The following is a 25,384-nucleotide window of genomic DNA, read 5'->3' as shown; positions in this document are numbered from 1 at the left end:
AAATCCTGATGACCCGACACAAACCTGAACCATCCTCAAACCAAAGACCAGAAATTTAACCCTGTAAGTCCCAGAAGTAGTTATCCTAGACTTTCCCTGCATCTGGTTTCCCTGCAGGGTCGACAGGAGGAACTCGGCTTTTTGCTGAACTGAAACATGAATCATTCCCAGATGAACACAACATGACTTTGTTGGTGACGGAGAAATTTGCACAAAATCATGGTGTTATGTAAGGAGCTGTGACCGGAGTAGTTGCCGTGGGTACGAGGGCCGCTCTGTGGCTCTGATGCTCAGTGATGTTGGCACAGAGAAGAGCCTGAGGGGGGAGAAGCAGTGCATCATGGGTAGGTCACAGTGCAGCCGCTGGGATTAACAGGTCAATACAGCACTGAGACAGAGTCTGTCTGTCTGTCCATCAGCTCATTTATGCTCAGTCGCCACCTTGTGGCGGCAGGTTGGTATTACACTGATGAGAGAAGACACATAATCACATTAATAAATACTTCATACTAAATACATTTATTATTATTGTAATTAAAATATGATCAAATAGCCAGATGACTTGAAACTGTAAATAAAGATGTTTATCTTTGCATCTTTCCATCCATCCATTCTCCTAACCACTCAGTCCGATGAAGGGTCACGGGGAAGCTGGAGCCTATCCCAGCAGGCTTAAGGTGCAAGGCAGGGTACACCCTGGACAGCTCGCCAGTTCATCACAGTTTTTGCATCTTTGTTAAATTATTATTTAAAAAGGGAACAACAAAAAACTTTGATTGTAGTGAAGAGAAGAGGCTGTCCTTTGTACAAAACATATAAAATAAGAAGCGAAACCGACTCAGAGAGCAAAACAGAACAAGCTCTGAGGGGTTTTTACCTCGTTTTTTGTAATAAAAGTTTGAGATTTATTAAAGATTTTAACACTGATAGGATGTTCAGTGCAACACGACAACATGAGCAGTTTATCAGTTCTCCTCCTTACAACACATTGTTTCTGTTTAAATAAAGTTTTTTATTCCCATGATTTAGTGATAATGTTTCTGTTTTCAGTGAAAGTTTTATTTTTGGTTCATTAATCTGAGCCGTACGAGCTTCCCAACACCAAAATGTTTTAGAGTTTTATATTTCTATGTTTCTTTTTTACCGACTTTTATTTTTATTTCCAGAAACATCCCGCATGGATTTTATCTTTTTGCTCGTTTCTTCCTCTTTCTGGACATAAATATATGAGTCACATGTGAAACGCGTGGGAACTACATGAGATTGACGTGTGACTTGATTCACATGTGAAGAACATGTTTGGTATGTGTTGTTTACATGTGAATCACAAGTAGCTCACATGTAAACAACATGTGTTTACAAATTGTGTTTCACATAAAATCCTTTCAAACCATTGTTTACACGTGTTTCACATGTACACTACCAGTCAAAAGTTTGGACACACTTTCCCACTGGATCCAGTGGGAAAAACATGTGAACATGTGGATCACATGTTTTTTTATATTTTCTTTTTTTTAATGATCTGGTTTGAATGTAATAAATATGAGTAAAACGTTGACTCTGATCAGCAGAGATTATTTTGTTCTGCCGTCGGTACCCGGAGCAGGAGTCCCGGATGACAGGAAAACGGCTGCTGATGTGCCGTTCTTGCTCAGCAGCACTCCGGCAGCATCATCAGAGGTAGTAGTCTTCCTCCTCGATGTCTCCGTGTGTTTCCTGGAACCCGAGGGCCTGGATGTCGTGGGTGATGTCCGTGATGCGTCGGTTGAACTCCTGAGATCCTGATGGCAGCGAGCCGCCGTCATACCTGCAGAACAAAGCAGTTTTCTTCACTGAAACATCAATTTCATGTTTTATATTTAACTTTCTAAACGAGATGAAATCCGTTCAGGTTCCACGTTCGGCTCAATCTGAACTCCAGAGCAAGATAACATTAAAATAAACTATAAATAACTAAAACTCCTCACTTGTTCCTTTGTTTTAGTGCAAATAGGTACAACAACATTATAAAGATATTTATCTTTAATGAAGTTAAACTTTACAAAACACAAACAATTTGACAATTACGGTTCCATATTTTTATTTTATTTACCTAAAAATGGTATTTTTATGTAGTCTGCATTTTGATGACACATAATTTATGTAAGTATTTACACATACATATATTATAACGTATTATACATTATATTTATTGATTCACTGTATCATAACATTTCATTAACCTATTAGCATTTTATTTAAATATTTATAAATTTAAAACTCTGAACTCCCCCAGGCTGAACTGGGATTATGGACCGGAAGCTTCCGCCATACGTACCCCCTCATGGCTGTGGCCGACGTGTTGCTCATGCTGCGTTTAATCCGTCCGAAGCTGTCGGTTAAAATCCCGCCTTCCCGGATCCCGATGCTCTCCAGGAAACTCTCGAACGCGCCGACGTCTTTGTCTGGGATGAACGGACGCATGCCTGGGACATACAGATCCAAGATAAACACCAGGTCGTCATGTTCTTCAGACATTTCAACCACATGTGACTGACATGTTCTTCAGATGTGGAATGTTTTCCACAGACACAGAAGACATTTTTGTCCTCTGAGGTTCTGAAAGGTCGTGAATGGAAACAACCTGTAAGGACTAAAACACGACATGTTACTGGGATTAAAGGGAAGCGTTGACTGGTTCCAGTCAGATTTATCTGATAGATTTGAGTTTGTTCATGTAAATGATGAGTCTTCCTCACACACCAGAGGAAGTCATGGAGTTCCTCAGGGTTCTGTACTTGGACCACTACTTTTAACGTTTTACATGCTTCCCTTAGCTGCAACGGTGCAAATGGGGCGTCCATACTGGATCGGTACTGGAAGCCGTTGCAAGGCCGTTGTAGCTAAGGGAGCCGTTGATTCGCTGTGGAAACCGCTTCAGGGGAACAACAACATGCTTCCCTCTGGTAATATCATCAGACAGCATGGTAGAAACTGTCATTTCTATGCAGATGATACTCAGATTTACCTCCATGAAGCCTAATGGAACCAATCAGGTTGATAGATTACAAAGATGTCTTACAGACATCAAGACCTGGATGTTTCTGAATTTTCTCCTGTTGAACTCAGACTGAGGTTTCTGTCTTTGGACCTGAAAAACTCAGGACAACATTGTCCAGCTGTGTAATTATTCTGGATGGTATCTGGCTTCCAGTACCACAGTGAGGAACCTCGGAGTTCTTCTGGACCAGGATTTGTCCTTCAGCTCGCATTTAAAACGGGTTACTAGAAGCTTCGACGTAATATTGCGAACATGAGGAACATCCTGTCTCAGAGAGCTGTAGAAAAACTAGTCCATGTCTTTATTCCTTCCAGACTGGATTACTGCAGTTCCTTATTAATGTTCTGTCCCAGATATGTCCTGAAACGTCTCCATCTGATCCAAAACGCTGCAGCGAGGGTTCTGATGAGGACTAGGGATCATAGTTCTCCAGTTTTAGCCTCTCTACAATGGCTCCCTGTTAAATCCAGGATGGAGTTTAAAATTCTTCTCCTCACATATAAAGCTCTCCATGACCAAGCTCTGTTGTACATCAGAGATCTCATAGTTCCATATATTCCATACAGAGAACTGGTTCTCAGACTGCAGGTCTACTTCTGGTTCCAGAGTCTCTAAGTGACCGGTGGGAGGAAGAACCTTCGGCCATCAGGCTCCTCTCTTATGGAACCAGCTCCTGTCTGACTCCCTCTCTACCTTTAAGATCCAGTTGAAGACCTTCCTCTGTGATAATGTTTATGGTTGGGGGGTCTAGCTGTCCTTTAGTGACGCTGCCAGACTCCGACTGCTGGGGGACGTCCCATGATGCACTGAGCTTTTCCTCTTCCTCTCTCTGCTCCTCATCTTCCACGTAGAAACATGGAATCAGCATCAGTCTCCTCTTTCTTCAGGTCTTCCTGCATAAAAGTTGCATCATGTTGGTCTCGCTTTCCTGTCCTCTCCACCCCAAACAGTCCAGGCACATGGCCGTCCTCCCTGAGCCAGTTCTGCCGGAGGTTTTTCCTTCCCACTGTTGCCCAGTGCAGCTCAGGAAGGAGGATCGGATCCCAGGAAGGATTCCATGCTCTTGGTTTTCCTTAACTAGGTTGCTTGTTATGAACTGGTTGGAACTGGTGTGTCCCGACATGTCCTGGAGTGTCCTGGAGTGTCCTGAGATGTCCTGAGGTATCCCGACATGTCCTGGAGTGTCCTGGAGTGTCCTGAGATGTCCTGAGGTATCCCGACATGTCCTGGAGTGTCCTGAGATGTCCTGAGGTGTCCTGAGATGTCCTGAGGTGTCCTGGAGTGTCCTGAGATGTCCTGGAGTGTCCTGGAGTGTCCTGGAGTGTCCTGAGATGTCCTGAGGTGTCCTGAGGTGTCCTGGAGTGTCCTGGAGTGTCCTGGAGTGTCCTGAGGTGTCCTGAGATGTCCTGGAGTGTCCTGAGATGTCCTGAGGTGTCCTGGAGTGTCCCGACATGTCCTGGAGTGTCCTGGAGTGTCCCGACATGTCCTGGAGTGTCCTGAGGTGTCCTGAGGTGTCCTGAGATGTCCTGAGGTGTCCTGAGGTGTCCTGAGGTGTCCTGAGATGTCCTGAGATGTCCTGGAGTGTCCTGAGATGTCCTGAGGTGTCCTGAGGTGTCCTGGAGTGTCCTGAGATGTCCTGGAGTGTCCTGAGATGTCCTGAGGTGTCCTGAGGTGTCCTGGAGTGTCCTGGAGTGTCCTGGAGTGTCCTGAGATGTCCTGGAGTGTCCTGGAGTGTCCTGAGATGTCCTGGAGTGTCCTGAGATGTCCTGGAGTGTCCTGGAGTGTCCTGAGGTGTCCTGAGATGTCCTGAGGTGTCCTGAGGTGTCCTGAGGTGTCCTGAGATGTCCTGAGATGTCCTGGAGTGTCCTGAGATGTCCTGAGGTGTCCTGAGGTGTCCTGGAGTGTCCTGAGATGTCCTGGAGTGTCCTGAGATGTCCTGAGGTGTCCTGAGGTGTCCTGGAGTGTCCTGGAGTGTCCTGAGATGTCCTGGAGTGTCCTGGAGTGTCCTGAGATGTCCTGGAGTGTCCTGAGATGTCCTGGAGTGTCCTGGAGTGTCCTGAGGTGTCCTGAGATGTCCTGAGGTGTCCTGAGGTGTCCTGAGATGTCCTGAGATGTCCTGGAGTGTCCTGAGATGTCCTGAGGTGTCCTGAGGTGTCCTGGAGTGTCCTGAGATGTCCTGGAGTGTCCTGAGATGTCCTGAGGTGTCCTGAGGTGTCCTGGAGTGTCCTGGAGTGTCCTGAGATGTCCTGGAGTGTCCTGGAGTGTCCTGAGATGTCCTGGAGTGTCCTGAGATGTCCTGGAGTGTCCTGGAGTGTCCTGAGATGTCCTGGAGTGTCCTGAGATGTCCTGAGATGTCCTGGAGTGTCCTGAGATGTCCTGGAGTGTCCTGAGATGTCCTGAGATGTCCTGGAGTGTCCTGAGGTGTCCTGAGGTGTCCTGGAGTGTCCTGAGATGTCCTGAAGTGTCCTGAGGTGTCCTGAGATGTCCTGAGGTGTCCTGAGATGTCCTGAGGTGTCCTGGAGTGTCCTGAGATGTCCTGGAGTGTCCTGAGATGTCCTGGAGTGTCCTGAGATGTCCTGGAGTGTCCTGAGATGTCCTGAGGTGTCCTGAGGTGTCCTGGAGTGTCCTGAGATGTCCTGGAGTGTCCTGAGATGTCCTGGAGTGTCCTGAGATGTCCTGAGGTGTCCTGAGGTGTCCTGGAGTGTCCTGAGATGTCCTGAGGTGTCCTGGAGTGTCCTGGAGTGTCCTGAGGTGTCCTGAGATGTCCTGGAGTGTCCTGGAGTGTCCTGAGGTGTCCTGAGATGTCCTGGAGTGTCCTGAGATGTCCTGGAGTGTCCTGAGGTGTCCTGAGATGTCCTGGAGTGTCCTGGAGTGTCCTGAGGTGTCCTGGAGTGTCCTGAGATGTCCTGAGGTGTCCTGAGATGTCCTGGAGTGTCCTGAGATGTCCTGAGGTGTCCTGAGGTGTCCTGGAGTGTCCTGGAGTGTCCTGAGATGTCCTGAAGTGTCCTGAGGTGTCCTGAGATGTCCTGGAGTGTCCTGGAGTGTCCTGAGATGTCCTGAGATGTCCTGAGGTGTCCTGAGATGTCCTGGAGTGTCCTGAGGTGTCCTGAGATGTCCTGGAGTGTCCTGAGGTGTCCTGAGGTGTCCTGAGATGTCCTGGAGTGTCCTGAGATGTCCTGAGATGTCCTGAGGTGTCCTGAGATGTCCTGGAGTGTCCTGAGGTGTCCTGAGATGTCCTGGAGTGTCCTGAGATGTCCTGAGGTGTCCTGAGATGTCCTGGAGTGTCCTGAGGTGTCCTGAGGTGTCCTGAGATGACGTTGTGAAGAGCCGCTCTACAAATGAAGCTGAACTGGATTGAATTCAGTCGTCGTTGCATTTCAACCCAAACTGACCCAAATAGCAGCAGATTCCTCGTCAGATATTCTTTTTTTCACCAGTTTATTGAATGAATATTTACAGAAATTAATCATGTCTGACTGTAATATTTTATGCAGCAGGCCTCATTTTTCTCTGTTATTACTGTGGAAACTGCATTTATCATCTGTAAGCTGCTTTTTTTAATTAGCAGTTTGATGCAGAAACCGTGTTTACTGCAGTAAACAACCCAATATTTATAGCATATTTATTTCATTTTATTAATTGACTTTAATGAAACCGAACTCTTAAATACCCAACCAGACATAAACTGAGACACTCAAGTCTTTCTCTGCAACACTACAAACACTGTGAGCAGTAGCAGGATTGCCATCGAGTTTCAGTCAATACTCTCTCTCTCTCTCTCCCAGTCGGTGTCTATGTCTCTCACCCAGCAGCAGGAACTTGCGGTTGTCTCCGTACAGCTGCAGCAACTCGGAGCAGAAGTGGTCGATGTTTGATCCCAGCCTGTATTCTCTCAGCAACACCGCAAACTGCTGCAGCTCCAACGGACTCAGCTTGTTACGCAGCTGCATGGAAACAAAGAAGTTTTTCCCTTTAGGAGTCCGGCAGGGGAGAGGTCTGGGATCTGGGGGGTCTCACTGCGAGCCGACAACATTTTAAAGGAACTCCCAGTAAAACATGTCATCAACTTAAATCCTGTAACATATCAGCATGGCCTGCTGCCTTTCAGCTGTTAAAAAAGGAACACTTCACAACCTCAGACAGGATATTCTATGTCAGGGATCCCCAACCCCGGTCCTGTAGGGCCGGTGTCCTGCAGGTTTTCCAAGTGTTCCTGCTGGAACACACCTGACCCAGACTCAGACAAGCTCTGCACATGTCTGCTAAATACACATTGATTTGAATCAGGTGTGTTGCAGCGGGGACACTCTGCAGGATACCGGTCCTCAAAGACCAGGATTGGGGATCCTGCTCTGCATTATTTTGCAGCATTGGATCCTGCAGCTCGGTGAGGGTCCCACCATAGACTGTGGTCCCATCATCAACCCAGTTGAGATCTGGACTTTGACTGGATCAAAACAACAAATGACAATCTCTTCATAGGACAGAGTTCACACTGTTTGCAACGTTCATTTGACCAGCAACTGAGGTGTCCATGTAGTCCTTGTCCTGCTGCTTCTGGGGGGGTCCCCCAAGGAGCGCAGAGGGTCCCCGAGGCTACGAACATTCAGAGCTATTTGAATACGTTGACCTTATTTAAAGAAATAAAAGTAAAGCTGTATGTTGTTAATTAAATGGTCAGAATGAATCAGAAATGTTATTTATGTTAACAATCTCACTTTTGAAAACATAAAACCAAACATGGTTTCAGTGAGGGGGGGGTCCACGCCTTTGTAGTATGTGCATGAAGGGGGTCTCTACAAGGATAATAAGAAGGAACCGCTGCAGTCGACCACAGCGTCTCATGTTTACAACACCAGGTGGCCATTTGTGGCGCCGTTCTAGAGTGGTTACATTGCCAACCTAGACTGTATATAAAAGATGGGCGGAGTTTCTGTGACATCACCTGTAGGTTTCTGAAGAGCTGAATTAAAACCTGGTGGGCGGTTCCTACCGTAGACAGTTTGGCAGTGTTGAGCACGGTTATTGCTCCCAGAAAATACAAAAACAGGCAAAGAGGCGGAGCTAAAAGGGGCGCTGTGAATGTGGTGGTGGATGATTGACATCTATCAAAGTCTGAGCTGCCTGTAGCTAAGAGCTAACGGGAGCTAAACGGCTAACAGAGGTAGACGGGCTAAAGCTAAGCCACACTGTTAGCCGGCTAAACAACACAGTTAGCGCTACTCTCTGCCTTCTTTTGCAGAATATCGGATGCCTGTAAGTCAAAAGTACACGCCCCTGATTACACAGAATTTAAAGATTAATTATCTAAACAGATGAGTTATAAAAAAGTTAACCATCTCCCCCCCAACACAAATTTAAGTTAATCAGAAACAAAACTGATACATTTTATTGTTTATTTCTTTGCTGGGGAAGAGCCGTCCTGAGTCTTGTCTACCTGGTTAGTGGTCTTTGTGGGGAATATCGCCCCCTAGCAGAAAGATGGAAACTGCACAAAGTTGTCCAGGTGGTTTAGGTTTTTCCAGAGTTTCCTGCCCCATCCATCCGAGTTCCCAGGACTATCCTGGCTGGAGAACACCTGAAATGCAGCTCTGTGTGTTTTTCAGTTTCTCTGAGCACTGAACTGTTTAACTTTGGTTTGAACTAACTGGGACGTCCAGTCCTGGAAGACTGGCAGATGCCCTTGTCATTGTGTCAACACACACTGAGGACTATTGGGGTTCTCCCACTAATGATCAATCAATCAATCAGTGGACCAATTAGTTGCACCAGGCTGCTACTGTACTTTTCCCGAAATTTGGGTCATTCAATAATAAAACGGTGTAATATGTGACGCGTCTGTCTATCTGCTGCTTCTAAAGAGGAGTTCACACCAATGATGATCAATTAAACAGTGCATTGATTAGCTTCAGCCTGCCGCTACTGACCCTCTGAATTCCACACAGCTTCTGCATTTTGCTTTAGCTTTTGTCAATAAATATTGACTGTGTGATGTTCATGTGCTGTTGTTCATCTAAGGTTGTATTTGTCTTAGTTTAAGACCTGATAAAGGTCGGATCGTCTTACCGAGGCCGTAAACCAGAAAAAACACTGAAATGATTGACGTTTTTCTTCCACATGACCTTTAGTCACCTTTAGTCACCTTTTCTAAATCTGCACAGTGTGAAAGCCCATTTCTGCTCCCATAAATGCACACGTCCGGTTCAAACGTAACACGTCGCTGTCCTCATGCTTCCATGTCTCTATTATCCACTAGAGGGCAGTGCTCAGTTCTCAACACCTTCGGATGCTTTTTATATCTGGCAGTTTTTGCATCGTCTTCTTTATAGACATCATATATACATAGACATGAACCAACGTCGCTGCCATATTGGATGGGTCTCAGCTGCAGAGTCAACGTAGTTTTCCCACATAACTGTTTTCTGTGGAACAACACGTATATATTACACACAAACAACTGGTTTTCTTTTCTACATAACTGGATTATAAATAATGTGAATACAGTGAATAATATACTAAATGCAAATGCTAAATTTTACTCCTATGAAATGTTTATGGAAAAATATGATATAGATGCTTCACAAAGAGAGTTTTCCATGGCAGCATAATTACCTCTACCAAGAAGGTTATGTGTTTACCGGCTTTATCTGTTTGTGTTCAAGATAACTTAAAAAGTTATAGACGGAATTTCATGATATTTTCAGGACTTGTTGGAAATATGAAAAGGAAAAACTGATTTAATTTGGCGGTGATCCGGATCATCGTTTGGATCCAGGAATGTTTTAAAGATCTTGGCGAAAGTTTGTGCTGTCTGAGTGTTCTGAGCTGCAAAGTTTTGATACAATACTTTATTTTCAGACTTTGTACAACTGTATCTCTATATTGATAGATTAATAAATGTAAAAAGAAAAAAAGTCAACTGTAGTCAAGAGAAAGTACTAACTATTCCTGTATTTTGTTCAGCATACGGTCCCAATAACCAGAGAAATATTGAAAGCAGATTGTGCGGAATTACATTTCACAAAGTTGAATAATAATTTGTTATTTAAATTAATTTATACATTTATTTATATTCTAGCTACTTTATGTCTTTGTTAAATAGCATTATAAAAAATATTTTAGCACATAGTTTTTAGTGTTTTACCTGTATCATAACAACATCTCCGCCCTTTGTAACAAACCAAACTGGGAGAAAAATCAGGTAAAAATTGGTGAAGTTATTGTTGTGGTTGGACCAAACTGGGTCCAACCACAGACACCTTACAGATAAATGCATTGGAGGCGCATGGGAGACCCATCCAAGATGGTGGCGCGATGAGATGTCAGCTCGTCAGGGCAGCTTGATACTATGCCGTGTCTATGTATATGTGATGTCTATGCATCGTCCTCCTGTTCCCCTTCTTCTTCTCTGGTTTATTATTTACTCTGGCTAAGTGTCAGCTAAACAGCTCAGCACTGCCCTCGGTGGTATTTGGTGGTATTGCTGTTCTGCTGTAGCTAAGCTCCTTGAAAACCAATTACATGGATAACCAGCGCAGAAGACAGACAAAACTGTCCGTCCGTCTTCTGGGTCGAGCATAAACAGGCTTTAACACAAGATGCTATTTTTACTGTTTTTGACCTTTGTGCCCTCCTCGAATTTAACCTTTGTGACCAAAAATATCCAATTGCAAATCTGCTATAAAATCATCAAACATCAGCATTTTTCCTCTTTATTTCTTATAAATCACTTAAATAACTTAAATCCTGCTCAAAAATACCAAATATTCAGTCATTCTTAAGATTTTAACCCTTTACATGCCTGTTTTAATAACTGAATTCCTGCTTTATTCATTCCAAAACAACACAGAACTGAATTATTTTCCACATATTAATGTTAGCGAAATGGGTCTTTGCTGTTGCAAGAAAACTGATTTGATTCCATTTTTACTTTTTAAAATTAGAATTTGTTCTTTTTGTAATGAATGCTGTTCATAGCAGTTTTTGTATGTGCAAATATTTGGCCATGAAGGTCACAAAATGTTACTAAATTCACCAGATACAGGCATAGAATCCTAAAGTTATTAGTTTTTATTTTGGCATTAATGGTCAGGGGAAGGGTTGGGTTGTGTGTGAGTGTGGGTAACATGTGTGTGTGTGTGTTTATGTTATTTTAATGCACTTTGATATGTTTTGTATGAAAAGTGCTATACAAATAAAGTTTGATTTGATCTGATTTGATCATCATAGAAGATATCGACAGAAGTCTAGGCTGGTTTTTAAAGAAAAAGAACAGTATTTGCAAAAATTAATGGTATCAGCAACAACACAGCTGACATGATCACTGAAAACAAGAGAAACAGCTAAGAAAAAGTACGGAGACGTAACAAAGAGGACAAAAGGGTCGTGTGTGAAATTGATTCTAGTTTGCAGAAGTTGTCTTCCATTAGTGGTGATGATGATGATGATGATGATGAGTAGCACCCACACGCACCGTGATCATGTATTCCTGCATGAGCAGCAGGGCGGGGTTGCTGTCCCCTCCGTCGCTGACGGACGCCAGGCTGCGATGGGAGTCCTGCAGGGACAGAGACGAGCTCTCGCTGTACACGTCTTTATAGTAGAGCTCAAAGGCCTCCTGGGAGTCGTCGCTGCCATGGAAACAGATAAACCGTCACCACCCGTCCAGAAAAACATGCCTAGAAACATGTGAACAATGTGCAAACATGTGTTTCCACATGTGAAGATCATGAAACTCACATGTGGATCAATGTGGATCAATGTGGATGATGAAGTAAAAACTATGAAAACCTGCATGTGTCCCACAAGTTATCACATGTGCTTGAAACATGGTTTACATGTGAATCAAATATGAGTTATATGTGCAGAATAGGTGTGCAAACAGATGTGCAAAAGTGTTAGAAAATGTTCACGTGATCCACATGTGAACCACATGAGCACACGCGTGCTTCGGGAACATTTTCAGGTGATCCTCATGTGAATCACATGTGAAGAACATGTGAACTACACGTGCAAACCTGCTTTTGGAACATCCTCATACAACACACATATAAATCACATGTAAAATCCATGTAAATCACATGTGGATTCACATGTGAATAACATGTGATTTACATCTAGTTCACATTCGAATCATATATGTTTGAATCACGTTATTTAACAGTCTACCACATGTAATCTACATGTAATTCACATGTTATTCACATGTGGAATCACATGAAATTGTTCCAAAAGCACATGTTTGTGGATGTGGAACACATGTGGAAGGCATGTAGTCCACATGTGTTTTTGTTACATGTTTAGCATGTGTCTGTTGGAAGGGAGCATTGCTGGGTGTGATTTAGTTCACCATGAACTGCAGCAGCTGAACTCTGGATCGTAACTGTAGGACATGTCAGTCAGACAGCTGTCACCTGCACAGAAACACCGGAAATAAGCCGTTTACCTGTGGGTAAATAAGCCGTTTACCTGTGGGTAAATAAGCCGTTTACCTGTGGGTAAATAAGCCGTTTACCTGTGGGTAAATAAGCCGTTCACCTGTGGGTAAATAAGCCGTTCACCTGTGGGTAAATAAGCCGTTCACCTGTGGGTAAATAAGCCGTTCACCTGTGGGTAAATAAGCCGTTCACCTGTGGGTAAATAAGCCGTTTACCTGTGGGTAAATAAGCCGTTTACCTGTGGGTAAATAAGCCGTTTACCTGTGGGTAAATAAGCCGTTTACCTGTGGGTAAATAAGCCACTTACCTGTGGGTAAATAAGCCGTTTACCTGTGGGTAAATAAGCCGTTTACCTGTGGGTAAATAAGCCGTTTACCTGTGGGTAAATAAGCCGTTTACCTGTGGGTAAATAAGCCGTTTACCTGTGGGTAAATAAGCCGTTTACCTGTGGGTAAATAAGCCGTTTACCTGTGGGTAAATAAGCCGTTTACCTGTGGGTAAATAAGCCGTTTACCTGTGGGTAAATAAGCCGTTTACCTGTGGGTAAATAAGCCGTTTACCTGTGGGTAAATAAGCCGTTTACCTGTGGGTAAATAAGCCGTTTACCTGTGGGTAAATAAGCCGTTCACCTGTGGGTAAATAAGCCGTTTACCTGTGGGTAAATAAGCCGTTTACCTGTGGGTAAACAAGCCGTTTACCTGTGGGTAAATAAGCCGTTTACCTGTGGGTAAATAAGCCGTTTACCTGTGGGTAAATAAGCCACTTACCTGTGGGTAAATAAGCCGTTTACCTGTGGGTAAATAAGCCGTTTACCTGTGGGTAAATAAGCCATTTACCTGTGGGTAAATAAGCCGTTTACCTGTGGGTAAATAAGCCACTTACCTGTGGGTAAATAAGCCGTTTACCTGTGGGTAAATAAGCCGTTTACCTGTGGGTAAATAAGCCGTTTACCTGTGGGTAAATAAGCCGTTTACCTGTGGGTAAATAAGCCGTTCACCTGTGGGTAAATAAGCCGTTTACCTGTGGGTAAATAAGCCGTTTACCTGTGGGTAAATAAGCCGTTCACCTGTGGGTAAATAAGCCACTTACCTGTGGGTAAATAAGCCGTTTACCTGTGGGTAAATAAGCCACTTACCTGTGGGTAAATAAGCCGTTTACCTGTGGGTAAATAAGCCGTTTACCTGTGGGTAAATAAGCCGTTTACCTGTGGGTAAATAAGCCGTTTACCTGTGGGTAAATAAGCCGTTTACCTGTGGGTAAATAAGCCGTTCACCTGTGGGTAAACTGCATCTTTCAGCGTTGCTTCATACATCTGTGTCTAATATAAATATGATCTCACAGAAATCCTAATAAAAAGGACTCTGAGGTGATGAACAGCCCTCTCATCAACTAACTCATCTTTCTGTTGAGGATGATCCACAGGTTCTCCGTAGGATTAGGGTTAGGGGAAGATGGTGGTCCCATTATTTTAGCATAGCCATTTGGATTGTGTTTGCATTGAATGCTAATGCTTGCTTGTGGAGTTACACCTTGTCATGCTGCTAAGCTAAATGTTAGTGTTGCATCTGCAAACACCTCTGAACTGCTGTACTGGTTAAAAAAAACACATATCTACACCCAAAAGGACAAGAGAGACATGCAGTAAACACATTCCCCGTGGCCAACTGGGTTTATAAGAACATGTACAGAGAAACAAAGAAGGTTCAAGGATGACAACAGAGGAGAAAGCATTAAGGAGAAAGCATATGACACTCACTCCTCTGCAGCCAGTAGCAGTCCGGCACGGTGTGGTGAAAGCCCGCCCGGTCCACACACTCTATTGTCTGATGGCCGTAGATGATCTGGAACATCTGGCAAATCAGAGAGCAGTATTCTTCTGCAGCATCCTGCACACATAAACACACGGAGACATCGCCATCACAGAGATTCCCATACCTTTTCCCACGAGTCACCTTTGCTCAGTTTATCCAGCTTGCCTGAAAAGACCAACCAAGCTGCTTTTTCCTGCATAACGTTGTTTGTTGTGCACTATTTAATGTTTTTTTTAAAAATTTTTTATCCCCAACAAAACAAGTTCACATTGCATTTTGTTACTGGTTAAGTGTCAGTGCTCCGGTATACCTCTACCTCCAAAGAACCAATGCCGTGATGGAAATATTTATATTTCCTAAAATAAATTGATGGGAAATATAGTTTGTGTCTATCTCTTCTAGTGCACAAAAGAAGTATTTTTTCTCCGCTGAAACTTTTATTTTCTTTTAATAAAACTGGTCATGTACCACCTAACCCATCTCCATCCATTCATTCATTCATTCATTATCCCAACCACTCAATCCAATGAAGGGTCCCGGAGAAGCTGGAGCCTATCCCAGTAGTCTTTGGGCGAAAGACAGGGTACACCCTGGACAGCTCACCAATCCATTGCAGGGCCTAACCCACGTCCAGTGAATTGTAATTTCCACTACACTTGGGAACCAAATTTCTACTTTGAAACATCTGAAAAACCCCTTCATGAGAGCTAAAAAAGTTTAAAATGCTAAATGGACTTGTACTTATATAGCACTTTTCCAGTCATATGGATGTTACTACATATATACCACTCAAAGTGCTTTACATCCACTAATACCCTGATAGGCACATCGGGGGGCAACTTGGGGTTCAGTGTTTTGCCCACTTCGGCATGTGTTTAGGGAAAGCCTAGAATCGATCACACAACCTTTTGGTTGAAAGACTACTGCCCTTCCTCCTCCCTGATCATGATATTTCAGATGTTTTTCTAAATAGAGATGTCACGGAACAGTGGACCAGCTCTCTAGGGTCCTGGAGGGGGCATGGGAGTTCGCCCAACCAGTCTACATGTGCTTTGTGGACCTGGAGAAGGCGTTCGACCGTGTCCCCTGGGGGCTCCTGTGGGGGGTACTCCAGGAATATGGGGTACCGGACCCCCTTGTACGAGCTGTCCAGTCCCTGTACGACAGGTTTCAGAGCTTGGTTCGCACTGCCGGTAGTAAGACGGATTCGTTTCCGGTGAGGGTTGGACTCCGCCAAGGCTGCCCTTTATCACCGATTCTGTTCATAACTTATATGGACAGAATTTCTAGGTACAGCCGACTTGGTGGCCTCAGGATTGGGTCCCTGCTTTTTGCAGATGACGTGGTCCTGTTGGCTTCATCTGGTCGTGATCTCCAGCTCTCGCTTGAGCGATTCGTGGCCGAGTGTGAAGCGGCTGGGATGAGAATCAGCACCTCCAAATGTAAGACCATGGTCTTCAGCCGGAATAGGGTGGATTGCCCTCTCCGGGTCGGGAGTCAGGTCCTGCCTCAAGTGGAGGAGTTTAAATATCTCGGAGTCTTGTTCACGAGTGAGGGAAGGATGGAGCGTGAGATCGACAGACGGATCGGTGCGGCGTCTGCAGTAATGTGGACTCTGCGCCGGTCTGTCGTGGTGAAGAAGGAGCTGAGCCAGAAGGCAAAGCTCTCGATTCACCAGTCGATCTACATTCCTACCCTCACCTATGGTCATGAACTGTGGGTGGTGACCGAAAGAAGGAGACCTCGTATACAGGCAGCTGAAATAAGTTTCCTCTGCAGGGTGGCCGGGCTCTCCCTTAGAGATAGGGTGAGGAGCTCAGTCATCCGGGAGGAGATCAGAGTAGAGCCGCTGCTCCTCCGCATCGAGAGGAACCGGTTGAATCGAGAGGAACCAGTTGAGGTGGCTCGGGCATCTGGTCAGGATGCCTCCTGGACCTCCCTGGTGAGGTGTTCCAGGCACGTCCCTCTGGGAGGAGACCCCGGGGAAGACCCAGGACACGCTGGAGGGATTATATCTCTCGGCTGGCCTGGGAACGCTTCGGGATCCCCAGAGTTGGCAAATGTGGCTGGGGAGAGGAAAGTCTGGGCTTCCCTGCTTAGGCTGCTGCCCCCGCAACCCGACCCCGGATAAGCGGCAGAAGATGAAGATAATGAATGATGAGATGTTTCCATTACCAGTTTTTCATTATGATATTAGGTTTGTGCAGTTATAGCGGTAATTTTTTTTTTACCTCTGAAACCCATATGGAACTGTTCTAAGACAAGGTCTGTGGGACCTTTCTGCCTGGTGCTCTTTTGTGGTTCACACAGACCACCAATCAACCATCTCTTTAGGGTTTGTTGTCACTATTGTGACTTAAAATGTCAAATTTTAAGATACTTTTTTATTATTTAGCAGATTTCTTCAAACTTAAGATATAAAGGCCTTACAGTGTTGCAGTTCTCCTAAAGTAGTAGTAAAAGTACCGGTATTGGTATCAGCATCTATGAAGAAGTACCATAAAGAAAGGGTATTGCAGGAGAGTGTTGGACCCACCCTGTTCTCCATGGCCAGGATGACCAGGTTGCAGTAGGCGTCAGGACATGGTGTGGGCTCCAGCGGGTTGTAGTTCCTTCTCTCCCAGCTGCCGTAACTTTTCCCTCTTTCCCAGCTTCCTGTGCAGGCTTGTCTTCGCTCCCAGCTCCCCCCAGCTCCCCCTCCTCTCCTCTCCCAGCTTCCACCTCCACCCACCCCACCTCCATGTCTCCTTTCCCAGCTCCCTGCTCCACCTCCTCCTACTCCCACCCCCCAGCTCCCGCTCATGGGTCTAGCTCTGCGGCTCTCCCAGCTTCCTCCTGTTTTGCGTGTTTGCTGCCTTCTCTCCCAGCTTCCTCCCACCCTCTTTCTCTCTAAACTCCCTCCTCCCCCTCTTTCTCCTCCTCCTCCTCCTCCTCCTCCCCGCTCTACATTCTGATTTTTGTCGTGGTTACTTCTGGACAGTGATGCCCTCCAGTCGACTCCACAGATGGTGTGTCGGCGCTCCATCGTGCCTCCGGCAGGTCTCGGGTCAGCATTGGAACTCATGGTTTGTCTTCGGCTGTCCATCCCTGGTGGCCTATCCAGGCTGTCGTCTCCTGCCACCACAGAGTCCACGTTTAGACCTGTAAAGATGCAGATCAATGACTAGATTTCCACTGTTGTAATTCACAGACTCTGCTACAACTCTTCCAAACAACCTCTTTGTGTGTAACGGTGCTACAACTGTTCTAACGGCGCAATGCTTGTGAACAACACGCCTGCTCTTCAAAATCAAAGGTGTGTTTTTCAGTGTGACATGCCGTCACACTACTACGCCACATTGGCTTTTCTTCTACTCGAGTCATATACAAACAATGTCCGTCCACAATCAGCTTGCGATAAATTTCAAAGTTAGCTAAAAGTTTCTTTTTAACTACAAGCACAAATTGGCTGCAAATTTCAGGTAGTTAGCTTAGTGTTGCTAACTTCAACTCATTAGCTTAGGTGTGCTACCGTTATGTATAGAACATGCAGGAATTCAACCTTGATTCCAATTATTACTAAAACTGACTAAAGTCTTTTTGAGTTTTCATTGAGTTGGACTTCAACTACCACACATAGAAATGACTAAAATATGACTCAATTCAACTCAATTCAATTCAACTTTATTTATATAGCGTCAAATCACGGCAATGCCATCTCAAGACGCTTTACAGACAGAGGGGAAAACATAATGAAGGCCAATTCATAACAGCCTATATAAGGAAACCAACAGATTGAGTTGAGTCCAAGTCAATCTCCCATCCTGAGCAAGCACACTGGCGACAGTGGGAAGGAAAAAACTCCCTTTTAACAGGAAGGAAACCTCCGGCAGAACCCGGCTCAGGACAGGCAGCCATCTGCCTCTGCTGTGTGGGCGGAAGAGGACAGAAAGACAACAGACAACAGGAACTGCTGACTAAAACTAATAAACATTTTTCCAAAAGAATTGAGGCATACGGACAGGTAGTTTCGTTCATCTCCTGTGTCAATATCGCCTGTAATTTGGTCCATTTTCAGGAGACTTAGTTATTGGTCACTTGATGCAGAAAAGGAAGCAATACCATCAGAAGTCATGGGGGCAGTGTTGAGTTGTATAACTGACACACAACCAGCGAAAAGCAACAAACCAGAGAAGAGGAACAGGAAAAAGCAGAAACAGAAACCACCAAATATTTTACCACCACCAACTGGTGTTATAACATGGAAGTGGACTCTGAACAGGCCCACTCGTGGGTTAACTCACTTAAACATGGCACTGTAAAAGATGCATGAAAATATGAGAACGGAGACGTATAAAAAAGACTTATGAAACCTCATCGGTGTTCCCACAACACCGATGAGGTTGTATTAAGCTCATTATTAGACATAGAGATGTGATCATCTTTAGTTTATATTCACTGATGTTTAAAGCCTCAGAATTAAAAGAATACACCTTTTTTTGACAGTTTTATGCTCTTCATATAAGTTTTGTCTTTCTATCTTCCTTGAAGTAACAGAACTCTGTTCTTTTGTCACTGAGTCATCCTTCAGGTGATTGCTTACCTGTCTTGAGGATCAGCAGGTGCAGTGCATCATCTCTCAGGTAGGAGGCAGCAGCGATCTCATGTGTTGGGATCCTCATCAGCAGCTTCTCGTTGTTTCTCCACGTCAGCAGCAGGCAGCGAGCAGACAGACTTAGAATACAGTCCTGATCCACGCTGGTCCTCAGTGGCAGCACCTTCAGCTGCTGCTTGCAAACACGGAGCAGATTTATGAGACTTGTTTTATTTAGAGCAACACAAATTAGAGATAATTAGAGGTTACCAACCCTGGCAGTGTCCAGTAGTTGTAAAAGTTCATCACGACTTGAAGGATTCAGGGAAACTGACACCCAGGTGAGGTGACCGAGGAACTAGTACAGGTCAAAGGTCAAGCGGTTAGTCTTGACCTTAGCTTGTTTTACTATCCTACATTGGTTTGTGTTGGCATGTCTTACCTTTACTTCTTTCTCCACATAGTCAAATATGAGTCTCTCAGGGTGGATGAGGTAGTCGGGAGGGTAGAGGGGGACAGTGTGCAGGGGGCGCCGGTAAACACTCCCTCGATCTACCGACCTGCGACCAGATTTAGACCAGACAAGCCGCTTAATGGGTGATACAAAAGCCTGGGAAGACAAAAAATCATAAGTTCTTCAGGGAACTGAGACTTTTTGTGATGATTATTCTCATTGACCTACATGATAGGCTTCACATGTTTATGGTCTTCAGTTTAAAAACATGCAAAAGCTATTTTGTTCAACATCACATAACATTGCAGTCTTGTAAGAAAGGCTTGAAACTTGCTTCTACTATATCACCACACTGTTACTAAGCTCCTTGTCTTCATGTGCTGATTGACGTTCCTACATTCATTTGAAAAACAAAACAAAACAACAACAATGGTTCTGTTTTAATCAATTAAGTAAATAGTTTTTTTTAAAAAAAAAAAAGTTTTTTTCCTCTTATACAACAGAAACATGAAATATTTTCTTATTGCGTAGTTGAGCTTTCACTACAATGAATTAATAAAATCTGTATTCCGTAGCTTAAGAATACTACACATGTTTTATTTCGTTCATTTATTCGAACAGATAGTACCTCCTTCTTCTGAATGTTGGCATACTTACAGGTGGTTTGTATATTTTCCCGGACTGCTACGTGCTAGCAAATTAAATTTCCTGTTTTGAAGAGAAAGGGGTTTACCATCACCTTTGTATGCAGTGCACTGAGTAACATATGCTTAATTATGCCTACATAACACTACAGTCATCCCTAAAGGTCATCGCACATACTACATCAGGGAAGTAAAGGGACCATTAACTAATTTCTGCTTGCAAGGTCACTAAGAGTAGCAGATGTTATCGAATATTGTCTGCCTGCTGGTTTGTTAACGGTGGCAGATATTAATCCAGTATGGTCTATCAGTCAGTTTGCTACAGTAAGATATTAATCAGTCATTGTTAAGTCTATAGTAAAGTACAAATAGAAGGTATAAATTATAGTTCGCTCATTAACTAATAGTAGATGACATTAATTAGCCAGCTAGTTTGCTAACAGTAGCAGATGTTAATCAAGTATTGTTCAGTTTCTGGTTAGCTAACAGGAGAAGACAATAGGCAAGTGTAGTTAGCAATGTAGTTAGCAATCAGTAGCAGATATGAATAAGGTATTCTTAGCTAAGTAATTAGCTAATACTATTAGCTATCTAACAATAAATTAGCTTCTTTTAACCTAATAAAAAGTAATTTATTGTTAATTAGCCAGCTAACAATCGATTCACATAATACATGGTAAGATAATAAAATGGAAATTTTAATTAGGAATTGCTATGAGTTTATAGTAGCAAACGTTATTCAAATTTAGTTAGTTCACCAGTTAGCTGATTAATTAGCTAATTAGCAGACATTAATCAGGTATTGTTAGCCAGCTACTAAGGTAACAGTTGAACTAATCAGACATTTGCTCAAGTTGCTAAGCTGTGAAACATGACATTTATGTCACATTTCACAGCTGGTAGCTGTATGTAGCTAGCATAACTGCTATAACAGCAGCAAATGTCATTCAGACCGTGACATATGTCATTTTGAGTTGGCTTTACTGTGGTGTCTGTCACCGTGGTGCAGTCCCATCTGTTCAGTAACTTAGTTGCATTTATTCTTCAGTGCAGAGATTCTTTAACAACAGATTTGCATTTGACTTGATTTTCTACGCCAGCTTTGTCCTATTGAGGGTCACAGGCAGCTTTGAGTCCAACAACCATCATGTTCAATGTTGAATCAGAGATTAACCTGATGAACAATATTGTGGGCTGAAGTCACATTTCCCACAGAAAGAACCCAACCGAGAATCAAAGCAACCTTCTCACTGTGAGGCGACAGCGCTAACCACCAAACCACTGTGAAGCCTCGCTTCATAGAGGGGAAATTTGCACACGTACGGCTCAGTGCATGTGTTGATGCATGCCATTGGCTGTTCTTACAGTGACTGTCAGGTGAGCAGTGGCCTGTGACACATAACCACAGAGATTCACTGACAATACAGCACACACTTAGACAGCGGCTGAGACAAACCCATTAACATACCGTGGCTCGGAGGCATGGGGACAGCAGCTTTTAGGGGGAAAAACAAAAGAACGGAAAGAAAAAGAAAAATGACTGAACAAAGAGAGGACATTAGCCAGATTTAGTGTCAGAATCTTCTCATGTTTTTATCTGGAATAACAATGACAGTCCCTGTGATGGCAGGTTTCTGATTAGCATCGCTGCTGTCAGCTGAATATGTAGACAAAAGAAAGAAAATTGTTATAATGAGGTTTTCTTCTGGTTTCAGTGTGTTTCAGGACAGAGACAAGACAAAGAGAAGTAATTTGGTTTTAATTAATGTGCTTAACATAACAATTACAGCAGATGCTGTTTAATTAATAAAACAAGTTTTACCTCCCAGCTTTACCAACGTATTTTTCCAGGCTGTTCATTTTGTGTTCTGATTTTTACATGTGAAAAGACGCATTTGCTGAGTTTGTAAGACAAACAACGTGTTCATTACTTCATTACAGCCTCTGCTTTTCCAGTTATGTGTGCAGTAGGGGGCTGCAGGACTTGGTATATTATATATATATATATATATATATGTATATATATATATATATATATATATATATATATATATATATATATATATATATATATATATATATATATATATTGTATAATCCAATATAAAGTAAAGAAAGGTCCAGTATCGCCGATACAAATACCAATTCCAATTGGCAATCAATTTTAACATGTTAATGCGAAGAGATTTATCTGTGGAATTGATGTATCAATTAATTTAAAACATAACAAAGTTGTCAAACAACACGTTCTTCACATGTTCTCTACATGTACATGGACATGTGAACACGCCTGTTTTTGTACTTTCTACCACTGACATATGATGAAAAAATGCATTTTCATGCAGAGACTGGAGGATCTGAGTCTGCTCGGTTCTTTCTTCTGGATGCTTCTGTTGCATTTCCAGTCCAGCTGAAGTTCCAGGTATTTGCTGTCCCACACTTCAGCTCTTCTTCAGCTATGTTCCTTTTAAACTCCTCTAGCATGTTGCACAGTGGCATTTCCTCTATTCTCCTTCATTTTATTTACATCCTGTCATATCTGGATATGTTGTCATTGCAGCTGGGTGATCTCAGTTTAAGTTCTGACTCGCGCGGCTGGACAACAGTAGCCAGTTAACCAATGTTTAAGAGCTGCTAGCGTACATGGACATGCAGATCAATGTTAAAACCCAAAGCAAGTTTGGTTTTGTTCTCCACAGGGACCATGAATCTAGAGTTGGCTTGTGTGGGTGTATATATATTTATGTGTGTGGGTGGGTATGTGTGTGTACATATGTATGTATGTATGTGTGTATGGATATATATATATATATATATATATATATATATATATATATATATATATATATATATATGTGTGTGTGTATATGTATGTATATCTATCTATCTATGTATGTATGTATGTATGTATGTATGTATGTATGTATGTATGTATGTATGTATGTATGTATGTATGTATGTATGTATATATATAATGTATGTGCGAGTGTATATACATATATATGTAGGTGGGTATGTATGTGCATATACGTGTATGCATTGATCTCTTTCTTTTGTTTTTTATGTTCTCTTTTCTGTTCTCTTTCTGTCCTTTTCCTGTCCTTTCCGGTCAGGTCCAGCAGCATAAACTCTGTAATACAAACTATTATCCAAAGCAAATAGAAAAATAAAATAAGAATCAAGAAATACAAGGGGATCATTACATCTAATAAAGTTCCCCTTGGCAAAATAAATTTGCTCAGCAGAACACAGCATCCAGAACATCAGTCTGCTTGCTTAAATGCTGGACAAGACAAAAAAAAACAAAAAAAACCCCAAAGCAAGGTAACATGTTGACCTTGGTCGCCATCTGAAAGTGAGTTCAGACAAAACCTGAAAGACCCAACAGAAAGACGTGTCTCTGTCTGGCTTGGACCAGTTTTCCTGTTTACATTAAACCTTAAAGCAATGATGCACATGACTTTACCTTCTTGGGTTTCTTTGGTTCATAGTCCATCACGCCTCCTCTATGCTGAGTGGGTCAGAGTCCAGAACTGGTTCAGTTGTGTTGTAGGAGATGTTTCCCCATCGTTCCTTCTGCGTCTGTTAGAGCTGCTTTACTTTCAGTCTTCATTCTTCTCTTTCTACACTGATTGTTCTTTTGAAACCTCTCCAGGGACCACACACACACAAATACACACACATAGAAAAGGAAGCAGAGGAAGCCCACTTCCTGTCCGAGAGGAAACTCCACCAGGGACTGATAACGTCTGTGCTGCATGCTCTGATAGCACACCAGTAAACACATTTACCTGCAAAACACATGCATTTGCCCTCTTTTTAACCACTTCTGATGCAGACATTTTCTCTTTTTAACTGTAATTTTGCATAAAAATGAAAACACATGACTGAAAATCTGCAGGCCTGTGGCAATGTACACGCTGGACTGCTCGCCAGTCCAACGCAGCCTTTTCCAGAACAGTCTATGAACACCTTGTGGGCAAAAATCCCAGTAAATACCAACAACCACGCCACATTCACAGCCACTTACATCTCCCTTTTCCTCACTGATACTCAATTTGGGTCGTCTTCAACGTATCCACATGCTGCCATGTGATTGGCTGGTTAGACGTGTATGATAACAAGCAGCTGCGCAGGTATAAGCCGCCACACACTGCTGCTGATCAGGTGTTCAAGCAAACGTCCATCACCTGGAACGTCACCAGAGCATCGTTAAAAGCCAATACAACCAGGAAAACACACAAGGTTTCTCCTTGTAGTAACGTGTGAAGAGAACAAGCTGTGTGCTGATTGTTCTTCTGAGTACTTGCAGTACTCCAGTTTGGCCAGCGTGAGGCAGCACTGTGAAAAAGGCAGGAAAAGGTGGAGAAGAGAAAGAAAAGACAAATTTCTGCTCTGTGGGACTCTGAAGGAGGGGAAAAAAACTAACATGACCTTTCTAACGCGCGCGCACACACACACACACACGCACACACACACGCACACACACACACACACGCACACACACACACACACACACACACACACACACACACACACACACACACACACACACACACACGTATATTACATACCGACATGCTGCAGACAATAAATACTACATGTGTGTAATAGGAACATGGACCTACAACTACTTCAGGTAGGATAATGATCATCCGGTTACCTAGGCAACGGCAGGCAGAGATGTGATATTTATCTTTTGAGATTATTTTCTATCTTTCTTTCTCTCCAGTTTCTGAGATATTTGGCCTGAAGCTCATTTGTGTTGCTGTAAACAAGATAAACAACAGGATAAAGTTTGGCAACATTAGATTAAATGATCATCAGCTTTGTTCTTTTCGATGGCAAAGATGGAAAAACTCTGGAATTTTATGCATTTTTCCCGAAAAAGATGTGGACATAATGATATTTTCAATCCTAAAAGACAATTAAAAAATAAATAAAAACAAAAACTAATTAAATGAACAAATCAATAAATCAATCAAAAATTAAAACAAAACACAAACGAAATGAATTGAAAGAAAGTAAAATTTAATTAAATTATAAATAAAAAAAGACAAACTAAAAACAAATAAATTATATATATATATAAAAATTTGACAATAAAATCAGGTATAACTGAAAGAAAAACAAAACCCAGGACAATACAATTTTTTGTTACGGCTTGTGTATTGTGATACTTCAGGGCCACCGTAGAGGTGTGTTTCGTGTTGAAAAGGGATGGAGACTGTCATATACAGCTGTAGCAAATCATTTGGTTCGATGTAAAACGGTAATTCCACAATGTTGGGACGTTGTGTGAAATGTAAATGAAAAGAAATGCATGGAGATGACTTCAGTACCGGTCAGAGAGCAAAATAATCCTCCTTTCTTTCCTTCTTTCTTTCTTGCAGCCATTGTTGGTTGGAACGCCAACTTTTGACAG

The 25,384-nt window shown here is 43.1% G+C and overlaps 1 protein-coding gene across 1 annotated transcript; it reads right to left on the bottom strand.

Annotated features, from left to right (window-relative positions):
* Window positions 1-1,658: 1,658 nt before the first annotated feature.
* On the bottom strand, window positions 1,659-23,544 carry ccm2l (CCM2 like scaffold protein). The gene is made up of 11 exons (XM_079239529.1): window positions 23,426-23,544; window positions 19,304-19,471; window positions 19,136-19,219; window positions 18,871-19,054; window positions 16,825-17,429; window positions 14,234-14,363; window positions 12,390-12,453; window positions 11,514-11,670; window positions 6,846-6,984; window positions 2,318-2,465; window positions 1,659-1,807 (listed from the first exon to the last, which is right to left on the bottom strand). The coding sequence occupies exons 1-11, from the start codon at window positions 23,453-23,455 to the stop codon at window positions 1,675-1,677; spliced, it is 1,842 nt and encodes a 613-aa protein (XP_079095655.1). The 5' UTR covers window positions 23,456-23,544; the 3' UTR covers window positions 1,659-1,674.
* Window positions 23,545-25,384: the final 1,840 nt, after the last annotated feature.

This window comes from Telmatherina bonti (assembly GCF_933228915.1).
Source record: "Telmatherina bonti genome assembly, chromosome: 4".
Taxonomy (NCBI): Eukaryota; Metazoa; Chordata; class Actinopteri; order Atheriniformes; family Telmatherinidae; genus Telmatherina; species Telmatherina bonti.
The sequence above is the reverse complement of the archived record's forward strand: the minus strand, read 5'-3'. Positions and strand labels throughout refer to the sequence as shown.